We start from the raw sequence: 23,661 nt of genomic DNA, 5'->3' as shown, positions 1-23,661 counted from the left end.
TTCCAAGATCCAAAGGCCTTGAAGCTAGACTTCACCCTTGCTGAAAGAAATCCCATGGGTTGCATGATCATCCAACGGCTCCCAGATATGCGCCCCTTGTCCACTCCAAGTGTGGAAGGGGGCTGACAGCTGCATCTAGCAAGAACTGAAATTTACTGTCTTGTAGATGCTAGGTGGCCCACAGGTAGCTGGGGATGATGGAGACAATTTTATAAATCAGTGCCTCCATTTAATCATGCCAATGCCATGCTCTGGGCAGCAATTCTATAATGGCATTTGCTATTATAGAATACGAGCATAAGTTGGCATGGGCATGCTTAAGTGTAGTCATGACCATTTATGCTTTGTCAACAGCAGCTGTAAATTGCCATGCCTAGATGTGCCAAGTGATACAAGTTATGAGCATCTTCGCAAGTCTAAGAGCCAACAGGAGAGCAGAGAATAACACACTGACTTCAACACAGGGAGTATCCAACAAAACATTAGGCATCAACATTAGGCCTGACGCGGGTCTTGTTTCATGTTTGCTTCATGGGTCGATGTAATACTGGAAACTGCAAAACCTTGTCTAATACCTCAGATTAAAAGCTGTGTCGTAGCTGAATAAAGATACCGTCAACCGCAGTGAATCACTAAAACACATTCAGGCTTATTTTTGAAAGAGAAGGACGCCCATCTTTCGACACAAATCGGAAGATGGGCTTCCTTCTCACAGGGTCGTCCAAATCGATATAATCGAAAGCCGATTTTGGACGTCCCCAACTGCTTTCCGTCGCAGGGACGGCCAAAGTTCCTGGGGGCATGTCAGAGGTGTAGCGAAGGCGGTTCTTGGGCATGCCTAACACATGGGCGTCCTTGACCCACAATCGAAAAAAAGGGTGTCCCTGACGAGCACTTGGACGACTTTACTTGGTCCTTTTTTTCTACTACCAAGCTACGAAAAGGTGCCCGAACTGACCAGATTACCACCGGAGGGAATCGGAGATGACCTCCCTTTACTCCCCCAGTGGTCACTAACCCCCTCCCACCCTCAAAAACTTTTTTTTTTAATATTTTTGCCAGCCTCTATGCTAGCCTCAAATGTCATACTCAGGTCCATCGCAGCAGTATGCAGGTCCCTGGAGCAGTTTTAGTGGGTGCAGTGCACTTCAGACAGGCAGTCCCAGGCCCATCCCCCCTACCTGTTACACTTGTGATGGTAAATGTGAGTCCTCCAAAACCCACCACAAACCCACAGTACCCACATCTAGGTGCCCCCCTTCATTCATAAGTGCTATGGTAGGGGTGTACAGTTGTGGGTAGTGGGTTTTGTGGGGGGGGGGGGGGGGTTGGGGGACTCAGCACAAACGGTAAGGGAGCTACGCACCTGGGAGCAATTTCTGAAGTTCACTACAGTGCCCCCTATGGTGCCCGGTTGGTGTCCTGGCATGTGAGGGGGACCAGTGCAATATGAATGCTGGCTCCCCCCATGACCAAAGGGCTTGGATTTGGTCGTTTCTGAGATGGGCGTCCTCAGTTTCCATTATCGCCGAAAATCAGAAACGACCAAGTCTAAGGACGACCATCTCTAAGGACGACCTAAATTTCCAGATTTGGGCGTCCCCGACCGTATTATCGAAATGAAAGATGGACGTCCATCTTGTTTTGATAATACGGATTTCCCTGCCCCTTCACGGGGACGTCATGGGAGGGGACATCCTCAGAAAAACTTGGGCGTCCCTTTCGATTATGCCCCTCCTTGGCTCCAAAAACACCACTGCTCTGGGTCTAATGTTGGTGCCTCAATAAAAATCTGTTTTGTTCGATACTCCCTGTGTGGAAGTCAGTGTGTTATCCTCTATTCTCCAGTTGGCTGTTCAATAAGTTATGTGCATCCCTTGAAGACACGCCCATGGCTCAACTATGCTCTGTCTATATAGATGGTCCTCTTTGCAGTTACACACTATAGCACTTAGGCGTTACCTTATAGAATAATGCCTAGTGCACATTTGCACATTACAATCGATTACTGGCCCCTATAAGTGTAAGTGGTGCATATGTCTAGATGCCAATTTATAGAATTACTCCAATATGTCTATCCATCTAGTTTTCCCAGTTTCATAGTTGAATTTGGATCACTTTAATAAGCTGGGTCCTCCGCAGACTTGACTGTCCAGTGGATTCAGCTTCTGCCTATTTTCTCCATCCATGTGCAGTTTTTCTCCTCTCTTCCTTTTCCCTCATCTCCTTCCTCTCTCTTCCCTCCATGTCCAGCATTCCTTCTCTCTCCCTTCCCTCTCCTCCATCCATGTCCAGCATTTCTCCTCTCTCCCCTCCATTCATGTTCATCTCACTTCCTCTCTTCCCTCCCCTCCATCCATGTCCAGCATTTCTTCTCTCCCCCTTCCCCTCCATCCATGTGCATCTCCTTCCTGTCTTCCTTCCCCTTCATCTATGTCCAGAATTTCTCCTGCTCTCCCCTCCATCCACGTCCTGAAACTCTCCTCTCTCTCTTACCCTCCCCTCCATCCATCCATGTCCAGTAACCCTCCTCTCTCCCCTGCCCTCCCCTCCATCCACCCATGTCCAGCAACCCTCCTCTCTCCCCTGCTCTCCCCTCCATCTATCCATGTCCAGCAACCCTCCTCTCTCCCCTGCCCTCCCCTCCATGATCCATCCACCCATGTCCAGCAACTTTCCTCTCCCCTCCCCTCCATCCACCCATGTCCCGGTCCCATGTCCACCTGCCCGCTCTCTTCTCCCCCCAACATCCCTCTTTTTATTCTTACCACCCTGTGTGATTTAAATCTTTTATTTACCTCCGTCACAGCGGCCGCGTCAGTGCAAGCCCTGCTCGTCTCTAACCTTCCCTTTGTTTCCTGTCAGTGTCCCGCCCTCGCGGAAAAAAGAAATGATGTCAGAAGAAGGGAAGGCTAGAGACGGGCAGGGCTTGCACTGCGGCCGCTACGACGTAGGTAAATAAAAGATTTAAACCCCCCAGGGTGGTGCAGGAGCACTGGCGCAGGCAAACGAGGGCTGTGGGAGGTGAGGTAAGCATGGCTTGTGGCGCCCTCCTGCCATGCTTACCTCGCTTACCGCCGGGTTGCGCCACCCCTGGGAGCTGGCTCGCCTGCCAGAACAACCAGTTCGCAAGATCTTAAAAAATTTAACAACCGGCTCTTGCGAGCTGGTGCGAGCCGGCTCCAGCACATCACTGCCCCCCCCCCAGCAGAACTGAAGGTGGAGGATTCCTGTTCAGCGCAGAATAGAGAGTTGAATTCCACGGGATTTCTGCGGGTATGGAGGATGTTCCATGGGATTCCCATGGGGATGGAAGAAGTTACTATGGGATTCCTGTGGGGATGAAAGAAGTTGCCATGGGATGCCCACAGGAGTGTAGTCAAAATCTCTGGTGACTCCAGTATGAGGCTTGGAATGCACTGAGAGAGGCGAATGGAGCACCAAAATGAGGCTTGGAATGCCCAGAGAGGGAGCTGGAACACCAGATTGAGGCTTGGAACACTCATTGGTTTAATAGTAAATACCATCCAAAAAAAACCACAGGAGGCTGTTAGGGTTGGGAGGAAATAGAGGCTGTGAGCAAGTAGCATAGTAGATGACGGCAGAAAAAGACCTGCACGGTCCATCCAGTCTGCCCAACAAGATAACTCATATTTGCTGCTTTTTGTGTATACCCTACTTTGATTTGTACCTGTGCTCTTCAGGGCACAGACCGTATAAGTCTGCCCAGCACTATCCCCGCCTCCCAACCACCCGCCCCTCCTCCCAACCACCGGCTCCGGCACAGACCGCACAAGTCTGCCCAGCACCATCCCCACCTCCCAACCACCAGCCCCGCCTCCCAACCCCGGCTCCGGCACAGACCGTACAAGTCTGTCCAGCACTATCCCCGCCTCCCAACCACCAGTCCCGCTGCCCACCACCGGCCCTGGCACAGACCGCACAAGTCTGCCCAGCACCATCCCCACCTCCCAACCACCAGCCCCGCCTCCCAACCCCGGCTCCGGCACAGACCGTACAAGTCTGTCCAGCACTATCCCCGCCTCCCAACCACCAGTCCCGCTGCCCACCACCGGCCCTGGCACAGACCGTACAAGTCTGTCCAGCACTATCCCCGCCTCCCAACCACCAGCCCCGCCTCCCGATCCTGACTAAGTAACAATGTTGACTTCTGCGGGTACAGGTGGGGATGGAAGAGATTAATTGTGGGGATAGGTGGGGATGGAATGGATGGGTATGGGTTAGATTCGATTGGGGATGGGTGGGGATGGATGAAACCTCTGTCCCCATGCAGCTCTCTAGAAGGAACACTGAACATAAGGTTCTCCATTAGAGTTGTCAACTGGCTCCAGACTTTCAGGAGAAGTTGATCCAGTCTTGTTTTTACCCTATTATTCCATGAAGGAATTTGTAGTACTAAAGTCCCCTGTTGTGTTCCCTAAGGGAAGCAGGACTACAAGTCCCTGCATGCAATGAAGTAAAACCAGGAAAGGATCATTCTATCCTAAAGATCTGGAGCCATTTAGGGACTCTATACCAGCCTAGCTGAAAATAACAGTAAAAGAAAGAAGAGTTAGGAAAAACAAACTGACCAGGAAGGCACAGAGCATGTAGAAGCTGATGAAATAGAAATAGGCAAAGCCAGTTCCGCATGTGTACTCTTCCCCAGGGTTGAATTCCGATTCGTGGTCACACTGCTTCCCGTAGGAGCAGGCCAGCAGGATCTCCTGCCAGGCCTCTCCCGTTGCACACCTAGAATACAAGAATAGCCATCCTGGGTCAGACCAATCGTCTATCTAGCTCAATGTCCTGCTACCAACAGTGGCCAAGCCAGGTCACAAGTACCTGACAGAAATGAAGGAAGGAAGGGGAAAGGGCTGACTGGAAGTGGAGTTACTTCAGGTAGTAGCGGAAACTGGCATTAAAGGAATTCTGACACTATAGGATAGACAGGGTCAGGCTCCAGAGCTCACCTACGTAATAGACCCAATCAACCTTGCATAGATTAACAAAGGTGAAACTACAGAAAGGTAAAGAGATGTTCTTTATTCTGTATAGTGTATAATAAAATGATAGAAATGCCTGGGGATAGTCTTTATTCCTTGCACCATGTGATACAGTGAAATAGAAGGGATAGAAATGCCTGGGGATAGTCTTTATTCCTTGCATCCTGTCAGGGCCGTGCCTAGGGTCTCTGGCGCCCCCCTGTAGACCATCAGTAGGCGCCCCCCTGCAGGCGTGCACCCCCCCCCCCGAGCTTTAAATTTATCTCTCTCCGCCTCCGGCTCCGACGTCTGTGCAGCGTCAGTGAAAGCGCTGCCTGTCTGACGTCTCTCCACCAGCCTTCCCTTCGCTCCTTTGTTCCCTCTGTGTCCCGCCTTCTTCTGATGTCATTTCCTTGAGGGCGGGACACAGAGGGAACGAACGAGCGAAGGGAAGGCTAGTGGAGAGACGTCAGACAGGCAGCTCTTTCACTGACGCCGCGCAGACGTCGGAGGCGGAGCAAGGTAAATTTAAAGTGCCGGGGAATCGGGGATGGAGCGTAGGAGTAAGGTTTTTTTTTAAATACAACTTGACGGCACGGCGCCCTTGAAGGCAGGCGCCCCCCTGCGGTGCTTACCGCACTTACTGTGTTGGCACGGCCCTGCATCCTGTGATACAGTGAGATCAAATGGACAGAAATGCTTGAGGATGGTCTTTGTTTTTTCCTGCAGTGTGTTACTGGTGGCAGCACTGGTGCATTGTTGAGGGGTTGGGGGTGCTGCTGTTGAAGGTGTTTTAGTAGTGAGGTGGTAAGGATGCTGCTTGGGTTGTTGTTACTAGAAGAGCACAGACCTGAACAGTACAAGCACCGCTTGAGGGAACGTCTGGAAGTTGTTGTTCCGATTGATTTGGGTCCCATCTACCAATGCAATTTTCCCAAATACCTGTGGAGTAGGAAGCACAAGCATTACTCGCAGATCTGGCACGCCCCTGATGTACTATTCCAATTCTGCCATATGTTCACATGCTTCAGATACCGCTGATAATGGTGCACCGGGTACCCCCATTCTACGGTGTTGCTGACTTTGCAGTAACCAACCCCCACATGCAGATTGGAAGCCATAAATGTAGTAACACTGGTGTTGCAACACCTTCCTGATTAGGTATATAAGTTTTGATCTTAGAAGCTGATTACAGTGGTGTACCAAGAGCGGGGTGGTGGGGGCGGTCCGCCCCGGGTGCACGCTGCTGCAGGGGTGCAGAAAGCAGCCACACTTCTGTCGGCTCCGCTGGTTCCCTGCTCCCTCTGCTCCGGAACAGGTTACTTCCTGTTCCGGGGCAGAGGGAGCAGGGAGCCAGCGGAGACGAGAGCTGCGCAGCCGCTCTCAGCAGCCAAGAATGCACCTGGGGGGGGGGGGGGAGGTTGATGCGCCGGGGGGGGGGGGGGGTGTCATGTACATCGGCAATCTGCCCCGGGTGGCAGCCGACCTAGGATCGTCACTGGCTGATTAGTAAAGAAATCCATGCAAAGAGTGGGGCTTTGCCCCTTTCTCAGAAGCCTCGCAGTGGCATAGCTATGTGGGGCCATGGGGGCCTGGGCCCCCCCTAAATTTGCCCCGGACCCTTGGTTTGATTGGCGGGGGCCTCCAACCCCTGCCGAAGCTTTTGTCCACTGCTGGTCTCCGGCGCTGCCGCCTGTGGCGGCACCAGAGACCAGCACTGAACAAAGGCTTCAGCTGGCAGGGGTTAGGGACCTCCACCAGCCAAGATATATACAGCAGCAGAAGTGGGTGGGGAGCGGCAGGGCGACGAGGTGACAGGGGGGAGGGGGACAGCAGACCAAAATGTGCCCTCCCACCTTGGGCTCTGGCCCCCTCCACCTAGAAGTCTGGCTATGCCCCTGAAGCCTCATGCAGTATTCTGCCCACCCGCTAGTCTTTTTACCTGCATGCCGATCACAGCATAGATGAAAAAGAGCATCACAATCAAGAGAGCCACATATGGCAGAGCCTGAGAAGAAAAGCAAATACTTAACAGAGCATGTGACATGTCAGTTAAAGGACTAATCAATAACCTAGATGCCCACATTTATTTGCATGTTATGGCCATAAATGTTTTCTTATGCACACATGTGTACACATAACTGCATAAGTGCCAGCAGGCTTAACTCGGGGGGGGGGGGGGTAAACTGACCCTTCAGGCCACTGAGCAGTGCTCGAGAAACCAGAAGCTCTAGCGGGCCCAGAGCCTCTCCCCACTCCCCTCAGTGGGCCCTCCCTGGTCCCACCCTGAAGTGCTCTGGTGATTTAGTGGCCTCTGTGGGGGCAGGAAAGAATCCTACTCTTTCCTGCCTGCTGCCACTACTCTTTAGTGTAGTGTTCTAGTGGCTTCTTCAGGGGCAGGAAAGAATCCCACTCTTTTCTGCCCACTGCCGCTACTCTGCCCGGCCCCACTGTGTTTTCAAAATGGCCGCCGAGACTTCCTGTGGCAGTCCCACAGGAAGTCTCAGCAGCCATTTTGAAATCATGGCGGCGCCAGGCAGAGTAGCGGCAGTGGGCAGAAAAGAGTGGGATTCTTTCCTGCCCCTGAAGAAGCCACTAGACCACCAGGGCCCTTCAAGGTAGGAGCGGGAAGGGCCCACTAAGGCTCAGGGGTCTGTAGTGTGTGGGAGGGTGGCAGCAACTACGGTGGTGGTGGTGGTGGGCTGTAGTGTGCAGGAGGGGGGGCGGTGGTGCAGTGGTGAGTCAGCAGCCGGGAGGGGCCCAATGACCTTTACTGCTTGGGGGCCCAAATCACTGCCAGTCTGCCCCTGGTTTAATTAACAAAGGGGTCCTTTTACTAAACCATACCACAGGAGCCCTTACTGCTACCTATTTGGTAGGTGCTAAGGGCTCCCACGCTAATCGGGCAGCACCTGGTAATGTACCCGCAATACCCAATTACTGCAGGGAATGTTTTCTCTTTACCCATGGACACACCTCCCGTGCCACAAAATGAAAATAATTTTTTAGCGCGAGATTAGCGCGTGCTGATAGGCATCACCTAATATATTGATTATAAGACACCACGGTACCCTGAAGCAGGAGTCGAAACTCGGCCAAAGTCGGGCCGTGGAAGACAGACACATCGATTGAACAGCTGGAAGAAAAGTGATCCTTACACAATTACAAGTTTGAGTGTTTAGGAATCACCTTATTAAAGTTGAGGTTTTTTCAGCCTGTGATGATTAGATATCGCTCCCTTAGGTTGTGCTTCAACAAAGGAGTATCTATCCGCATTTGAGGCTTTTCCTCCATTGAATTACCACAGTAGTTATTTCATAGAGTACAAGGACTTAGAATTGGTTTGTTAAACATTGAGATACTCTATTAGCTCTAACCGATATATTTAGAATATGTCATGCAACAGAATCTGGCAGATTGCTGGGAGAGATATGGTTTAGTGGAAGACCTGTGAGAAGCAAGTCTAAGTGTGAAGTGATGAGAGTGTGGATAAGGGTTTTGGTAGTGTGCTCAGAAAGGAAAGGAGAGTGAGGAGTCAAAAGATGACCCCAAGGTTATGAACTGAGCAGACAGGGAAGATGAAATATGATGTGATGAACTAGTGCTGAAATCTGTTAGACAAGGCATGGTTATTTTCTTGATGCACTTACAGCATGAAGCAGTTGTCTGCAGTCAGTTCCATCCCAGTACTGTGTTTGCCACTACACCTTTCTTGCCTGTATCTTAATTTACCAAAGCAGCACAGTGTGCTTGCAAGTCACCAAATTGATGAGGAGTGCACCATCTGACCTGGTAGTCCTTTTTCAGTGGGAGTCAAAAGTTGAAGAACAAAGGAGGTCAGGGTGTTGACAGGGACCAATAAAATCTTGTACTTTCATGATATTGTATCATAGAGGCTGGTTACGAGAGACTATTCAGCTGTATAGCAACAGGGCTTTTGAAAATTACTCCGTGATGCAGCATTCCAGGAACAAGTGGGAAAATGATCCCCAAGGAGCAGCAGCACAAGGATTGTCTTTGGGGAGACGAAGCCTGTGCAGTGTTACTTTGACTGTGTTTAGGGAACAGAATTAATCAGGATGACCAGTGTGATAGGGAGAATGTCGAGTGATCCGTTCCTTTTATCTTGCCGCACCATATGCCTGGAATAGACTTCCTGAGCCGGTACGTCAAGCCTCATCTCCGGCCATCTTCAAATCTAAGCTAAAAACTCACCTTTTTGATGCTGCTTTTAACTCCTAACCTCCACTCGCCCATTCAGAACCCTCACCTTATCATCCTCACTTCAACTGTTTCTTATCCCTTATATGTCCTCTCTGTCTGTCCTAATTAGATTGTAAGCTCTGTTGAGCAGGGACTGTATCTCCATGTTCAAGTGTAAAGCACTGCGTACGTCCAGTAGCGCTATAGAAATGATTAGTAGTAGTAGAATTCACCCACTGTACAGTCTGTCCACTCATGGGAGCTTCATCTTGGTCTCCAGCGTCTCCCCAAGATTACAAGTTGTACCTAGTTTCACTCAACCAACCTGGAAGGATTTGATGAAAGTCCACAAGAGGGTCCGGACGCCTTCTCCTCGACTCAGCAACTTCACCAGCCTCATGACACGGAAAAGTCGGAAGAAAGTGATGGAAATTCGGGCGTTGTCCTCTGCATCCTGTGCAAAAGGAGGAAGCAGATTCGTTTCCTTAAATATAGCATTAGTACATCAGAAAGTGACAACTCCTGAGGAGCAGATGGGTCTTCTACAGTCCATTAGTGACGCACAAATCCTTTTCTCATTTACCAGTGTGAGACACTATATTCTAGTGTATATATGTACGATGCACCTACATTCAAGAGATTTGGCCACATTTACAAAGGAGTTATGTAAGTATCAATCTGGTAGTTCAGAAAGGAGGAGTTTATTAACAATATGGATATCCTTCTCACGTTATCATGCCTTGCTCACCCAATTCTGTTCAATATATCTGATTCACAAGTGCAGCATGAATTACATGTCTTTATTTTCTCAGCATGAATTGCTGAATCCCTGCCTCCACCAATCAAGAAGACCATCCATAATGCATGCAATAAAGTCTCCCTCCCCCATGGAACACCAAGAATCATAGCATATTTCAGGAGGTTAATATCTTCATGAGGCATATTTGAGATTCTCACTGCAGATCAATAGAGGTAACGGGCTTAAGAGACAAAATCTTTTTGTGCAGTAATGCTAAGACCTCATGCCTTAATTGTCATGCTTGGGTTATGTTATAACATATAGGTTTTCATAGCTTCAAAACGATTCTATAAGCAGCTGTTTGCATACAGGGTATTAAGCACTCTCAGCAAACCTTTAGCCTTGCTTTCCCTCAATTAGGCCCATAGATAATTCCCCCATTCCTGAATCTGATAGTTAAACTCAACAGTTTTGGTCACTCCCACACCACCCCTCCTAAAATGATCCTCTAGAAATGGAAGCATGTGCTGATGGTTCTTTGAGTTTGTATGACTGTCAGAACCTATTGCTTTGGATGCAGCTGATTTCTACCCTCCTCCAGGACCAGTTGCCACAGGTAACCACCTAGTCTCTTAATGGTTAAGCTGGTCTTGCATACATTTGGAACATCCATCCTGCTACAGCAAATGATAAATAAGTGATATACAGTGGCCTTTAGCTCTAATATCTCTATGAGCATTCAAGCCTTCCCTCTGAATCTGATACAGAATTAAAAAATTTCCTTAGTTCCCCTCCGAAGGGACACCACCTTGTAAGTGGTGGAGGGGCTTCCGTGTTTCAATGACTCAGAGGGCTATGCTGAAGGGTTACCCATATCAGACAGGCCTCTGAGGAGAAACCAGACAAAGAGTGTCCCAAATTAGGGAGAGGGGAAAGATGATGACCTGAAGCTCGTACACTCAACGGCCCAGCTGTCCTCTGAAGTTCAGTTTTTGTTCACTTGAAATTTCCTCTCTGCATTGCAGTTGCCTTAACAGAGGAAGGGGACAATGGGGGGTCAGCCGCCGATGACCAGCGTTTTGTCCCCTGTGCAGCAAGTGTGGGACCGCTGTGTGACGAGCTGCCCATAGTTGACTGGGTTGATGAGTCCTTTGATTAGCGCCGACGAAGGAGCGTCAATGCTCTTGGACCTGGAAACAACTTCATCGCTCAAAAATCATTTAACCACCATGCCCAAAGGAGTGGAGGAGTGAGTCAGGAGTGTATGCTGAAACGGAAGTCGTTTACAGCTGAACCCATGTCGGCGATGCTACTCCTAAACCCTTAAGAGTTATCAGCTTGGAGTTTTTGGCTCCCGTGGAGTTTGCATTGAATGTCATCTGGAGGGTGCTCCAGGACCTGACGGTGGTAGAGAATGACTTTGCTTCAGATATAGTCTTGTTAATGAGCCACATGGATAATCTAATCAAATCCTTTGAGAATATACAGCAAATGAAGTTCTACTGAAGTAGGAAATGGTTAAGATTTGAAAATGATAAAAGACCAGAAAAATTTGAACAAAATGAATATTGTTACAGATGATTAATATCGAGATTGTTGTTTTCCCAGCGTTCCGGGTATGACTCCTAATGTTTTTTTTCCTCTGAAATGATTCCTCTTAATATATTAATTCAAAAGGAGTGAAGCCTGTGAAACTGGGATTACTTTAATCAGCGGGAATTGGATTGGAGATTCAAGGGTTTGTATTGTTAAACAATTTCTGGTTTTAAAAGGGGAAAAAAATGAAATCAGGTGTATTACTTTCACTAATATTGGACAATAAGTATGTTTCCAATGAAATTGATGGACTATGCACCGTTATGGTCTTGAAGAAACCAACCAGATGATCAATGTGGAATAATGATTTAGATAAATAATAACCGGGGATAATCGGGTTAATACCACGTTTTCTTTGTTTGCTGTTGTTTAAATTGATCTCCTTATCTTGTTTCACTCTCCCTATTTATTTTGTGGTCTAAGAAAGAGAAAGATTGTATAAAATCCATTTATCTTGAGATTGTTTTCTTCTAATATTGTTTTAATGTACAATCATCTCTGTTTTACTGTTTTGCAAGTGATCCTTGTAAAATGAAAAAATTATAAATAAATAAATAAATAAAAATTTCCTTAGTTATCTCAAAAAAAGTTTCTTCTTTTCCCTAATCTTAAATTTGATACTGTGATGCAACCCCGTTGGTTGTCTCAAGTGCAAATCAGATCAAGGGGAGACTTCAAGTTAGGGTGATCTTCAAGTAATCCTCCATCTTGTTCCTCCCTTACATTAAGTTTTTCTGCTGTGTGGGATTGGTTACCACCTCATATTTCTGAGCTTTTTCTAACATGTTCAAGAATGAGATGAATTAGGAATGTGAAACAGGACCTTATGTAGAATACAGAGATTTTCATCTGTTACAGTTTGAGATAGGGTGCAAGTTGTAGCTCCTCCGAGAAAGAGACAGAAACTGAACAGAAAGTAACTAACAATACTTCAACCCTGTGAAGAAGTGCCTAGTGAAACCCTAGGCACATCCTCCCCCGGCCACCTTAACGGACCCAAACCTTGGAAACTTAGGCAGGAGGGTATGGCCCAGATCAAGAAGAATAAACATTCTGAGCATGAGAGAGTCAGGGGAGTTGGAGACTCCCTTGCCCTGCCAATGGTGGTTGAAGATAGTCTCCATTCCCTGCCTGTGGTAGCTGAGGGAAGCCTCAAAACCTGGTCAGCCATAGCTGGAGGATTGCCGAGAAGGAGTTTGAGCACTATGGGCAGAAACTACTAAAACCCATTTGTGTGTCCGAGTGACAGGCCTATTAGAGCCCAGGCCTTTGTGGTGGTTACATTGAAGGACTGCTTATGTCGAACTGACTTGTCTCCCTGAGTGAGAAGATAGGCTTATGTTATGTAGTGAACCCAACTGAATGAATTAAAATATTATAATATTATTATTATTATTTATTGCATTTGTATCCCACATTATCCCAGCTTTTTGCAGGCTCAATGTGGCTTACAGAGTGTTGTTATGATGCAGACTTTTCCTACTGGTTTAAACTTCTGTTGTCTGTATGTGGGAGGGGTCTGTGCTCGCTGCCAAGTCAAAGCTACCACAAACCTCTAAAACAGAACATCACCACCTTTTGATAGATTAATGTCAAAACCTTGGCCTTTGAGATCAGGACTTTTGAACAGTGTTTGTTCCTGTTATAAATTTCATAAGTACATAAGTATTGCCATACTGGGAAAGACCAAAGGTCCATCAAGCCCAGCATCCTGTTTCCAACAGTGGCCAATCCAGGTCACAAATACCTGGCAAGATCCCAAAAAAGTACAAAACATTTTATTCTACTTATCCCAGAAATAGTGGATTTCCCCAAGTCCATTTAATAACGGTCTATGGACTTTTCCTTTAGGAAGCCGTCCAAACCTTTTTTAAACTCCGCTAAGCTAACAGCTTCCACAATGTACCCCACTGCATTAACATACTATTGTTAGTTATTTTAATTTTGTATGCAAGATGATATTCATAGATCACAGAAAGGAACTACTGTTACACAGGACATCTCTAATATAAAATGCCTTGTGTTCTTCAATTTTATGAAAGTAAGTCCTCTTAAAGAAGCTGTTGGTGTGAACCATGGACTGTGTTGGGATCTAGAGGGAAATACCAACTATGTGAAGGCACATGGGGGTTTGTTCATATAACAACTTCTCAACAATTTTATTAATTGCAATTTTGATGATCATATCAGCAGGTAAGTATCATATAAGGGCTGTGTTCTAACTCTGCTTCATCACATCAATTTTCCAAAGCAAACGGGCTGCTGCATGTTTATTGAGAAGTCTCTTAAAGAGATGTGTTACTAAAGGACCCTTTTACTAAAGCTGAGGATGCACTAAATGCTGAGGAATCCATAGGTATACAATGGGTTTCTTAGCATTTAGGGCCAGATTTTATATAAGGTGCCTAAAAAATCCCACACAGTAAACATTTCCGCCTAAGTGTATTCTATACGTGCTGCCTAGATTTAGGCACGGCAACCCTTTAGTGAAAGGGCCCCAAAGTTAGGACAGCCTCTTTCTTGTGCACTAGGGGGAGACACTTACCCTCCTGCTCCCCTGCACTCCATGCCATGCGGACAACATGCAGAAAAGAGGGATGTGGGAGCGCCAGCGTAAGGGCACACAGTCATAGCCTCACCAGACCCATGCGCTGTCTAAGACTATTAACAAGGCACACCGGAAGCTCATGCTGAGCTGATAATTACAGCGCCAGGGTTACAGCCACCACTCAGGCAGTACAGTCCTCCGCTGGAAGCAAGGAGAGTCTGTAAAGAGAAGAGAGACATCAGAGAATGAAGAGCTTTCCATCCAGAAGAGCAGAGAGACTGGTGGAGAAATAGAGACAGAGAGGAAAAAGAGGGATTGAGAGATAGGTAGAAAGAGGTGAAGAGGGAAAAACTGAGAATAACATAGCTGAGAAAGAGTATATTATTTTAGAGAGTATATTTTAACCATCTGGAGAATAATTTTCAAAAGCATTTCTGTGGGTAAAGTCATGCTTTAAGAGCAGAAATCGGCTTTCTTATAATTGCGCTCTGATACGCAGGTAAACTTATAACCTGGATGTGTAAGATTACCCAAACTGCTCAGAGGCATTGCGAGGGGTGGGGACAGAGAGGGATTTGTATTTTAATATTTCTTAAAATTTTATTAACCCTTCTAATTCTATGACTCGACACGAATCGTGTTTCGGCCTAGGAGGCCTGCATCAGGAGTCTGAAGATCCGCAGAAAGGTAAATAAAATATGTTCACTGTACACTGTATCTTCATCTCCGAAGATTTGACAAAAAATAAAGAGACCGAAAAATCTCTCATCAGAAAACGCAGTCCACGGCTCCAAACATGTTGATCTTCAGACTCCTGATGCAGGCCTCCTAGGCCGAAACACGATTCGTTCCGAGTCTATTGAAGATTCAGTAAAGAATTTGGTGGCACCTTTTGATTTCAGACTTTCTGTTTCGTCATCACCACTGTTTTATTTAGCGCCTAAATTTTGACACACTTAATAGAATGACCCCCTAAATGGTTCTGTTTCACCAATCACACTTGTACCTGACAGATTCCAATAAGAACACTGACAATTAATATTTGAAATACACAAAGGCATAAAATAGACGCAGACTTTAGACGATATAAGCATATGTGGATGTAATCTGGCAAATTTGTGCATGGCCTAGAGCAGGTGTTAATGTTAGCACACAATTCCCTGGGGCAATTTTCAAAGCAGAAGTATGTGCATACTTTTGAAAATTCACCAGTACCCATACAATGGAAAATATGCGTATACTATTTACAATGTACCTAGAGGTATAGCATTACCCTCTTATGCATTAATTTGGAAGCAGATGCACAGATTGCAAGGACCAAAGAAATTTCCTGAATCTGAGAGTAAAGGCAAGTTGGTACAGAGAAAAATCAAGCTAGGCAGCAGGAGTGAGAGACAAAGAGAAAGCAAGCGGGTAGGAGGGATGGAGATCAACCAATGAGAAAAGAAATGGGGAAAAAACATAACTCAATATTCAGTTGGGAGGGAGGGAGATCAACCGATGAGAAATGCAGAGTTGTTGGGATCCTGGAAATAATGCAACAGCAACATCACATCTGTGAATACAAATGGCAAAAAAACTTACATCTATCTCACTCAGAATCACATCGATGATGCTGCCGACCACAATTAGGAAGTCAAACACATTCCAGGGATCTCCGAAATAACCCTGCAGGAGGGGCACAAAGAACGAGGAAGAAACATGGATACATCAAAACTAAGAAAAGTGAAGGCAGATAAAGACCATATGATTTGTCCAGACTGCCCATCCATACCATCTGCTATCCCTTCCTCTCCCTTAGAGCTCCTATGTACCTGTCTCAAGCTTTCTTGCAATCAAGGGCTCATACCTACTGCTCGCCCCGGCTCCCAGTGTTCCCTCTGATGCATCTTCCGGTTCATGGGCTTAGGAAGTTGTGCCAGAGGAAAGGCTTGGGTCCAGCGTGAGCAATGAGTATGAGTCACTGCCGGCGAAGAACTAGAGGACTTAAAAGGTACTGAGGGATTGGGGGAGTGGAGTTAAGAGACTCCTAATCCCCTGGGGGCGGGAGGGAGGGAGGAGATGGAGAGATGCCCACCCAAAATTGGACGTCTGGCTACAAGCAGTTACTGAGAAAGATGCTGGTTATTTTGCCGAGCCTATTTATCTTTCCTGGGAAGTTTCATGCTCCTCTCATCTTTCTCGTATTTTTGTGATGGCATTCAGGACCTTCCAGAAGTATCTACTGTGATTATTTTTCCTCTTTAGTGCTCGTATACATCCTGAGGTCCATGTTTATAAGCACCAGTGTGGTCTCCACATCACTGAAAATTTACTTCACTGCATGTACTTCTTTTAACTCTGTTTTGTTCTAGTCTCCTCGGTGTGTTATTCTCTATTCTCTCAGTAGTTAAATTATGTTAATATAGCATCTCTTTTAGGCTTGTTATTTTATGGTCTCTTCTTGTCTTACTATATTGTATATATTCTTTGTTTCTGTCACGTTTCACTCTGAGCACCTTGGTACTAGACTGTGTTATGCATATTTGTTATAAGTAAAAATAAACAGTGGCATGGGTTCGGAATCAAGGAAAGGAGCAAACAGCTAGGTCAAATAGCTCCAGGGTCACTTGTTTCACATCTCCTGAGCAGCTAAGATTCAGAATTCAGTTCACCAGACTAGCTTATCCCTCCTGCCTTAGCCTGGCACCACAATCCCCTCATCTCTATGAACACACTCCTCTCTTTGGCCAGTGGATGCCATACTCACTTTGGCTTTGAAGGCCATAAGCTTGACGATCATTTCCAGTGTGAAAAGGACAGTGAAGGTCACATTGAGGACATCGGAGATATGGCTGATCTCAGTAGACTGCTTGTAATGCTGGGGAGACAAAACCGTGTCACATCAGGCACTGGAGGTTTTGGTGAGCGGAGTGCAAAGGGGCAATGAAGAAATAAGGGGAGAGGTGAGAGGCTAGAAATTGCAGGAGAGTAATCTGGAGGGAAAGGGAAGCTTGGAGTAGAAGGGAGAGTACATGGATTGTCCCACTAGGGGTCCTGTTAAATTCTGGGAGTCATGGTACAGGGAGATTGACGAGCAACAGGAGAATTATGGTTTTGACAGTGGTTGGAACCAGGTTGCCCTTGGCAGGTTTCAGCATCCTACATCTGATACTGGGTTGATCTTACAGGAGAACAAGCTAGTGTATAGTGAAGCCTGTGATCTCACAGTGAAAGGAGGGAATCTGTCTTTACCAGGGCTTGTGACCTAGTGGTGAGGTGAACAGCTCAGGGCTGGATCTTTCTGTCCTAATGATCCTCTTTTGGACTGGTTGGTACTGGAAAGGTCTAGTGGTGATTAGGCCCTGGTCTGACTTGGAGTCTGTCACCTTGTGGAGTGACCGCATGAACTAGACTGGGTTGGTGCTCTCATACCTGTTCTGGCTTAGGTATGGTTTTGGGGACCTCATAAGAGTCATGAAATGATTCAGGGTAGGGGTGGGAGAATGCTGGATGAAGTGAAAGTGAGCTTCCCGCCTTCTTACCTGCATGCCCAGGCACACCGTGTTCAGCATGATCAGAAAGAACATCAGGTACTCAAAATAGGATGATGTCACCACATACCAAATCTTGTACTGATACGGGTTCTTGGGAATGTAGCGTCTGAGTGGACGAGCCTTCAGCGCATACTGGACGCATTGGCGCTGCCATGGGAGGGAGACAGGAGAGACAGAGCCAGTTATGCAGAGCCAGAGAGAGAACGCAAGTGTAAAGCTCAACTTCCTGCCCCTCTCTAAAGGTAAGGACCCATCCCTAACCCTATAGCACCCCTTACAGGTTGGTGAAAGTCATAAGAGTAGGGAAAAAAGTCCAAGGCTAAAACATCCAAAGGACATCCTTCAAATTCAAGGTCTTTGTAGCACTGTACATATATAATGGAAAGCATACAGCCCTCTCCTATAAAATCACTGTGCCCTGAAAGTTGTTATATACAATGATATTCCTATTATTGTATATCCCTGGCTTATAAGGTTATTTTGTGTCCCTCCACCAACCCTTCTTCCACTCACCTACAGCTCTGGTATTCCCTTCCTTCAGCTCAGTGATTTGCTGGGGAAGGGGAGCTCCAAGAGGCTCTAGTGCCATAAAAAATATAACAGGAGGCTTTCCGAGGCCTCTCAGTTATATTTTTTATGGCAGTAGAGTGTCTGCTATAGAAAGCCAAGGTGGTAAAAATTTCTTGGTAAGAAACTGGTAGATCGCTGTCTGTGTTCCTCATACCTTTCCAACTCTCCCAAGCCTCCTGTATCTGGCCCTTCTCCAAAACTCCTTATGACTCCTCTGATACCTCCGCCATCCCTTCCTCATCTCCCATCCTTGCCAGTACCTGGTTCTTGTTCAGCTCACAGTTCTTGTATTCCTGTTCTCCTTGTTCCTGGAAAGTCACAATGACAAAGCCCACAAAGATGTTCATCATGAAGAAGGCGATGAGGATGATGTAGATGATGAAGAAGACAGAGATTTCCACATGGTGGTTGAAGATGGGCCCCATGTCTTCTGTGTGAGCGTCAATGGCCTTGTAGAGGATCCTGCAATGAAACAAAGCATGACAGGGGTGAAGACTATAAGGCCCATCTCATATGACCAATTTCTTTCCTGAGCAATATCATAGACCCCAATCGACCTTTGGCTTTTTCCTTAGTTCTCTGCCTCTAAAGGGTCTTTTGTGCCTATCTCAGGCTTTATTTAATTCTGTTACTGTTCTAGGAAAAGGCAAAAACCAGATTCTCTGGATCCTATGCTTTCCATTTGAAAAGTCAACAAAGCTGTGACCCAGAGGATCTGGCTTTTGCCCAGACTCGCTATTCTATTTCCACCACTTTCCCTGGGAGGCCATTCCACATATCCACCACCATACCAGTGTAGAACTATTTACTAATTTACTTCTGAGCCTATTCCCTTCGAGCTTCATTAACATGATCCCTTGTTCTACAACATTCCTTGCACTGAGAAAAATACTGTGTACTGATGTATTTGAATTGGTGAGACTCCGATGTGGTGAGACACTGTAGCATCTAATGTTCAGACAGGTCAGAAGAAACCAACCTTCAGCCACGGGGAACATTCCAGACTGGAAAAATGGGTATTTAAACATCAAATCATTCTTAAAACTGAGGCTGCAGAAGCAGCAAATTGCAGCAAAAGGCCTGATTAGGCCTACTGAGCTGTTCTCATCTATTACACCATGGCTGTAAGCAACCATCAGCCTAACACTTTCTCACACAAGTCAAAATCTATCCAGCAGGGTCCTGTTGGGTGACAAGAGCTAATCAGCTAAAGGTTTTCAGACTTTCATTTTAGTAGCCCTGATGGTGCACATCTTAAATTTCAGTTTATTATGTCTTCTGAAATCAAAATAACACATACATAAATTTTGGATTACCAGATGGTTGCGTGTCACCAGCGGTGAGCTCAGCCACACTCAATTTGCATTACTATTTGTATTCGTTCCTTGCCAGTGAAGACAGCATGAATAGTTAGTGGGTGCATTGGGATCAGAATGTAATGCCTGGCCGGGTACAGCTTGACCCTGATGACCTGAGTAGGTGGCATGAGCCATGTCCAGATGTTGTACTCACTGGGGCCAGCCCTCAAAAGTGGAGATGGTGAAGAGAGACATCATAGCAGAAAGGACATTGTCGAAGCTGAAGTCGCTGTGAATCCACTCTCTTTGCTGGACCTGAGGCTGTGTGAGGTCACCATCCTTGTACACAATGAATTGCCCTCTGAAACGGAATCAAAGGCATTAGGAGGTTAGAGGAGATGGAAGGTTGTGAGAATGTTCCAGGCCAGTGAGCTGTGTCTAAATGTCCTCTGAATTAACAGTGATGTTCTGTCATATCTGTGAAACCCCACATAGGGACAATTTTATTAGACAGAAAAACAACTCAATGGTGAACAAACACAATGAAGGTGACAGTAAACCAGTGGCATAGCTATGGGGGGCCACGGGGGCCTGGGACCCCAAATTGGCTCTGGGGCATTCGGTTTGGCTGGCAGGGGTCCCCGACCCCAACCTCCACCAGCTGAAGCGTTTATCTGTCCTGAGCTGGTCTCACAGTTGTCTCCTCTCTCCTGTTTCCAGTTGCGCCATGCATGCTCTTGTTTTAATGCGAGACCAGCGTGGCACAGATAAACGCTTCAGCTGGTGGGAGTTGGGGACCCCCACCAGCAAAGGTACCTTGCGGCGGCGGCAGGGGTGGAGCTGGAAGCAGTCGGAAGTGGCAGCGGGGGGGGGGGGGGGGGGGTCGGAAGCGGTGGGGGAGGGGAGGCAGCTGGGGGAGTTGGGCTAAAATGTGCCCCCCCCCCACTTTGGGCTCTGGCCCTCCCTCCCGCCAAAGTCTGGCTACGCCCCTGCAATAAACTTCACAAAGTCAATAATGGTGCTGTAAAACTTCAAAACAAGGCAGGACTCAACATGGGCCTGTGTTTCAGCCACCTAGCCTTCATCAGTTGCCCAATGCCACTGAAGATGTTGAAGCGTTATAGATCAATAATCGTTGATGATCCTGCTATAGGTTCACTCTCCTCAATTGTGGCTCTCTTGAGCTTCAATCGGCCTGTTCCCTTTTTATTACCAAATTCAATTACTGAGCACGAAGAGCAAAACCTACCTACGAGGAGGAATCACTATTTCTCTTATATGCAATCCTTCTATTGAAGGGATCAGCACGGCGTCAGGATGAATCTGCCTGTAGTGAAGCTGGATGAGATGAGTGTTACAAAGAACACATTGGTATTAAACAACTGGCATTTGTTCTAGGGATGTGCCCGGGGAAAGGGGAACTGCGAAGTCTCAAAAGCTCACGGATTTTGTTCAATTTTCAAATAGCCCATAAAGTTGAAAGTTTTACAGACACGGTTAGTTCATGCACCTACAGCTAATGTTCAGAAAGAAAATATCTTTCTCTGAAAATTCGCCGGTATAAAATGTACGTCTTCTCAGTGCCCACATGCTTTGCACCAGCTGTTTGTGCAGGCAGCTGAAGAGGGATAATCTAGCACATCTATGTGTGTTTTCTTCCCCTGATTGAAACTACTCTTCAGGAATGCCTCTTTTTAACCTGGAACTAGAAGCTCCTGAGCACTTTTAGCCAGACGGGGATTTTGGACATGCCAATTTATCTTGGAGAATGGCTTTGAAAATGGCCCACCTAGAAGGCATCACAACCCTAGTTATCTCCAGAACTAATAAGACCTTTCCAGAATAATGTGTCCTACATGGGGCAATGTTGCGAGTTTTAGTTAGCGGAAACTCTGAATCCTAGTTATCCATCACTCTCTGTAGGGCCCTTTTACGATACGGTGATAAGTCCAATGCCGGCTTACTACTCACTAAAACAAAACTAAATTACATAATGGACAAAACCCAACTCTTCGGTTAGACGATTCCCTAATGTGGCTATGTCACATGAACTGTATCTTACCACAACATCACGCCTCTCCGGAACTATGTAAGCCACATTGAGCCTACAAATAGGTGGGAAAATGTGGGATACAAATGTAACAAATAAATAAATAAAAGGAAACTATCCCCGGGCTACCGCAGAAGCCCGGCGGTAGGTGCCTCCCCCAGTGCATGCCATTTCTGCCGCTGCAAATATATTTAAATGTTTGTAGTGCCAGTGTGTACCCAGCGGTAACCAGGCAGTGCCGCACACTGCCAAGTTACCACCGGGTTAGCACGGGAGCCCCCTACTGTCACTGCAATGGGTGGCGATAAGTGCTCCCCCCAAAATGGCCAAGCGGCAAGTACTTCACTTGCCGCATGGCCATTCCTTGAAAAAAAAACAAAGACCCACCTTTTACCCGCTGCGGTAAAAGGGGGCCTCAGCACACGTCAAAAACACGCCAACGCCAGGGCAGGCCCCCTTTTTGCCGCAGCTTAGGAAAAGGACCCCTGTGTGACTCAGAAAGCAAAGAACATGCAGGGTGGCTGTAGAAGTTCCTCTGAGGGTCATACCTGCAGTCTTGTTCTATCATCTTTGAGGAATCTGTGCAGCTAAAGAACTTTCCCTGTATTCAGAAAGAAAATTATTTATCACAGTCTGAGCACTGATATTCTTAACAAACACAGTTTACTGACGAACAACCATTACGCTAAAGCAACATTAATATACCGCACCGTCATTATATCACACATAGTTATAACGCTGATTCAGTTACAATGCGGTAGTGAACATAGCTCCCAGAACTTTTGTACACATATACACAGGCATTTCATTATGACACGACCTTCGTTATTAGGCGGTACTGATTCTGGTTCCGAAGTACCGTGTTATATCGATGGAGCGGTGTATATATAATGAACACATAAGAGATTAACTATTTTGTGTATTGCAGCTCATTTCTAAGTCATAGCTCTCCAGCTGTTCTACTATTGAGACCCCTACATACACACAGATTTGCTAATTTACCTTAATTCCGCCCTGCACCACCCCCCTCGCATTTCAGTACTAAGATCTATATACACAGCTTTGCCAAGGCACCTCAATCCTGTCCTGTGGCACCTGCTGCTATTCTAATACAGAGACCAACCCAAGCTCCCCCCCCCCCCCCCCGCCCCACCTTCAACCCTACTAAAAGTCCTCTCACCTTGAACAGTTGCACCCCAATGCAGGCAAACATGAACTGGAGAAGGGTGGTGACAAGTACAATGTTACCAATAGTTTTGATCGCCACGAACACACACTGGACCACATGCTGCAGGAAAGAACGAGACCCATTCAGCATTAGATATCACTAAGGAAGCCAATGAGAGCAGTGAAGAGTTTGTGCTGAGGGAACAGTTATAAAATCAAGGTCCTTTGGGGTCATTCTGACATGGTATCAGTGCAAATGGGCCACAACCATAATGCTACTGAAGATCTTTACAGGCATAATGCATGGTTTTATGGCTCACAATGTCCACCAGATTCTATATATGGCACTCAAGTTGTGCGTACAACCCTGGGGAACTGGGTTTGATTCCCACTGTAGCTCCTTGTGACTCTGGGCAAGTCACTTAACCTTCCATTGCTCCCCCGGTACAAAATAAGTACCTGAATATAATACGTAAACCACTTTGATTGTAACCACAGAAAAGGTGGTATATCAAATCCCATCCCCTTTCCCTTTCTTCTTAATCGATCAACAAGCCCTTAACTAGTAATAATTGTGCGCAGGGCCGGTCAAACCCGGTAAGCGGGGTAAGCACTGCAGGGGGGCGCCTGCCTTCAAGGGCGCCGCTGCGGCGCTGTGCCACCATACCGTGCCACCCTTGGGGGTTTAAATCTTTTATTTACCTCTATCCCAGCAGCCTCGTCATTTCAAAGCCCTGCCCATCTCTAGCCTTCCCACCCTTTGTGAGTTCATTCCCACAGAGTCCCGCCTTCTGACGTCATTTCCTTGAGGGGGATGTTGGGGGGAGAAGAGGGCGGGCAGGTGGCCATAAATGGGAGGGAGATGGGGCGAAGGAGAATCACTGGACAGGGGCAGGGTGGGAGAAGGAGAAAGGAGATGCTGGGGGGGGGCGCCAACTCATAGCCTGCAGGGGGGCACCAGAGACCCTA

General features: G+C 46.9%; 1 protein-coding gene across 1 annotated transcript in view; it reads right to left on the bottom strand.

Annotated features, from left to right (window-relative positions):
• Nucleotides 1-23,661, bottom strand: part of CACNA1S (calcium voltage-gated channel subunit alpha1 S) — a 125,889-nt gene that overhangs the window by 26,448 nt on the left and 75,780 nt on the right. Inside the window, exons 22-33 of the mRNA XM_030220411.1 lie at nucleotides 22,706-22,813; nucleotides 22,074-22,126; nucleotides 19,690-19,836; nucleotides 18,438-18,639; nucleotides 17,596-17,754; nucleotides 16,821-16,931; nucleotides 15,656-15,739; nucleotides 14,230-14,289; nucleotides 9,514-9,642; nucleotides 6,928-6,993; nucleotides 5,836-5,927; nucleotides 4,593-4,752 (exon numbers count right to left, since the gene is read on the bottom strand). Of these exons, the coding sequence (XP_030076271.1) occupies nucleotides 4,593-4,752; nucleotides 5,836-5,927; nucleotides 6,928-6,993; nucleotides 9,514-9,642; nucleotides 14,230-14,289; nucleotides 15,656-15,739; nucleotides 16,821-16,931; nucleotides 17,596-17,754; nucleotides 18,438-18,639; nucleotides 19,690-19,836; nucleotides 22,074-22,126; nucleotides 22,706-22,813 (1,371 nt within the window). The remainder of the gene's footprint in view (nucleotides 1-4,592; nucleotides 4,753-5,835; nucleotides 5,928-6,927; nucleotides 6,994-9,513; nucleotides 9,643-14,229; nucleotides 14,290-15,655; nucleotides 15,740-16,820; nucleotides 16,932-17,595; nucleotides 17,755-18,437; nucleotides 18,640-19,689; nucleotides 19,837-22,073; nucleotides 22,127-22,705; nucleotides 22,814-23,661) is intronic.

The sequence above is a fragment of the Microcaecilia unicolor genome, chromosome 12 (genome assembly GCF_901765095.1).
Source record: "Microcaecilia unicolor chromosome 12, aMicUni1.1, whole genome shotgun sequence".
In the NCBI taxonomy this organism is placed as follows: Eukaryota; Metazoa; Chordata; class Amphibia; order Gymnophiona; family Siphonopidae; genus Microcaecilia; species Microcaecilia unicolor.
Note: the sequence above shows the minus strand (reverse complement) of the source record. Positions and strands in the feature narration are given on the sequence as shown.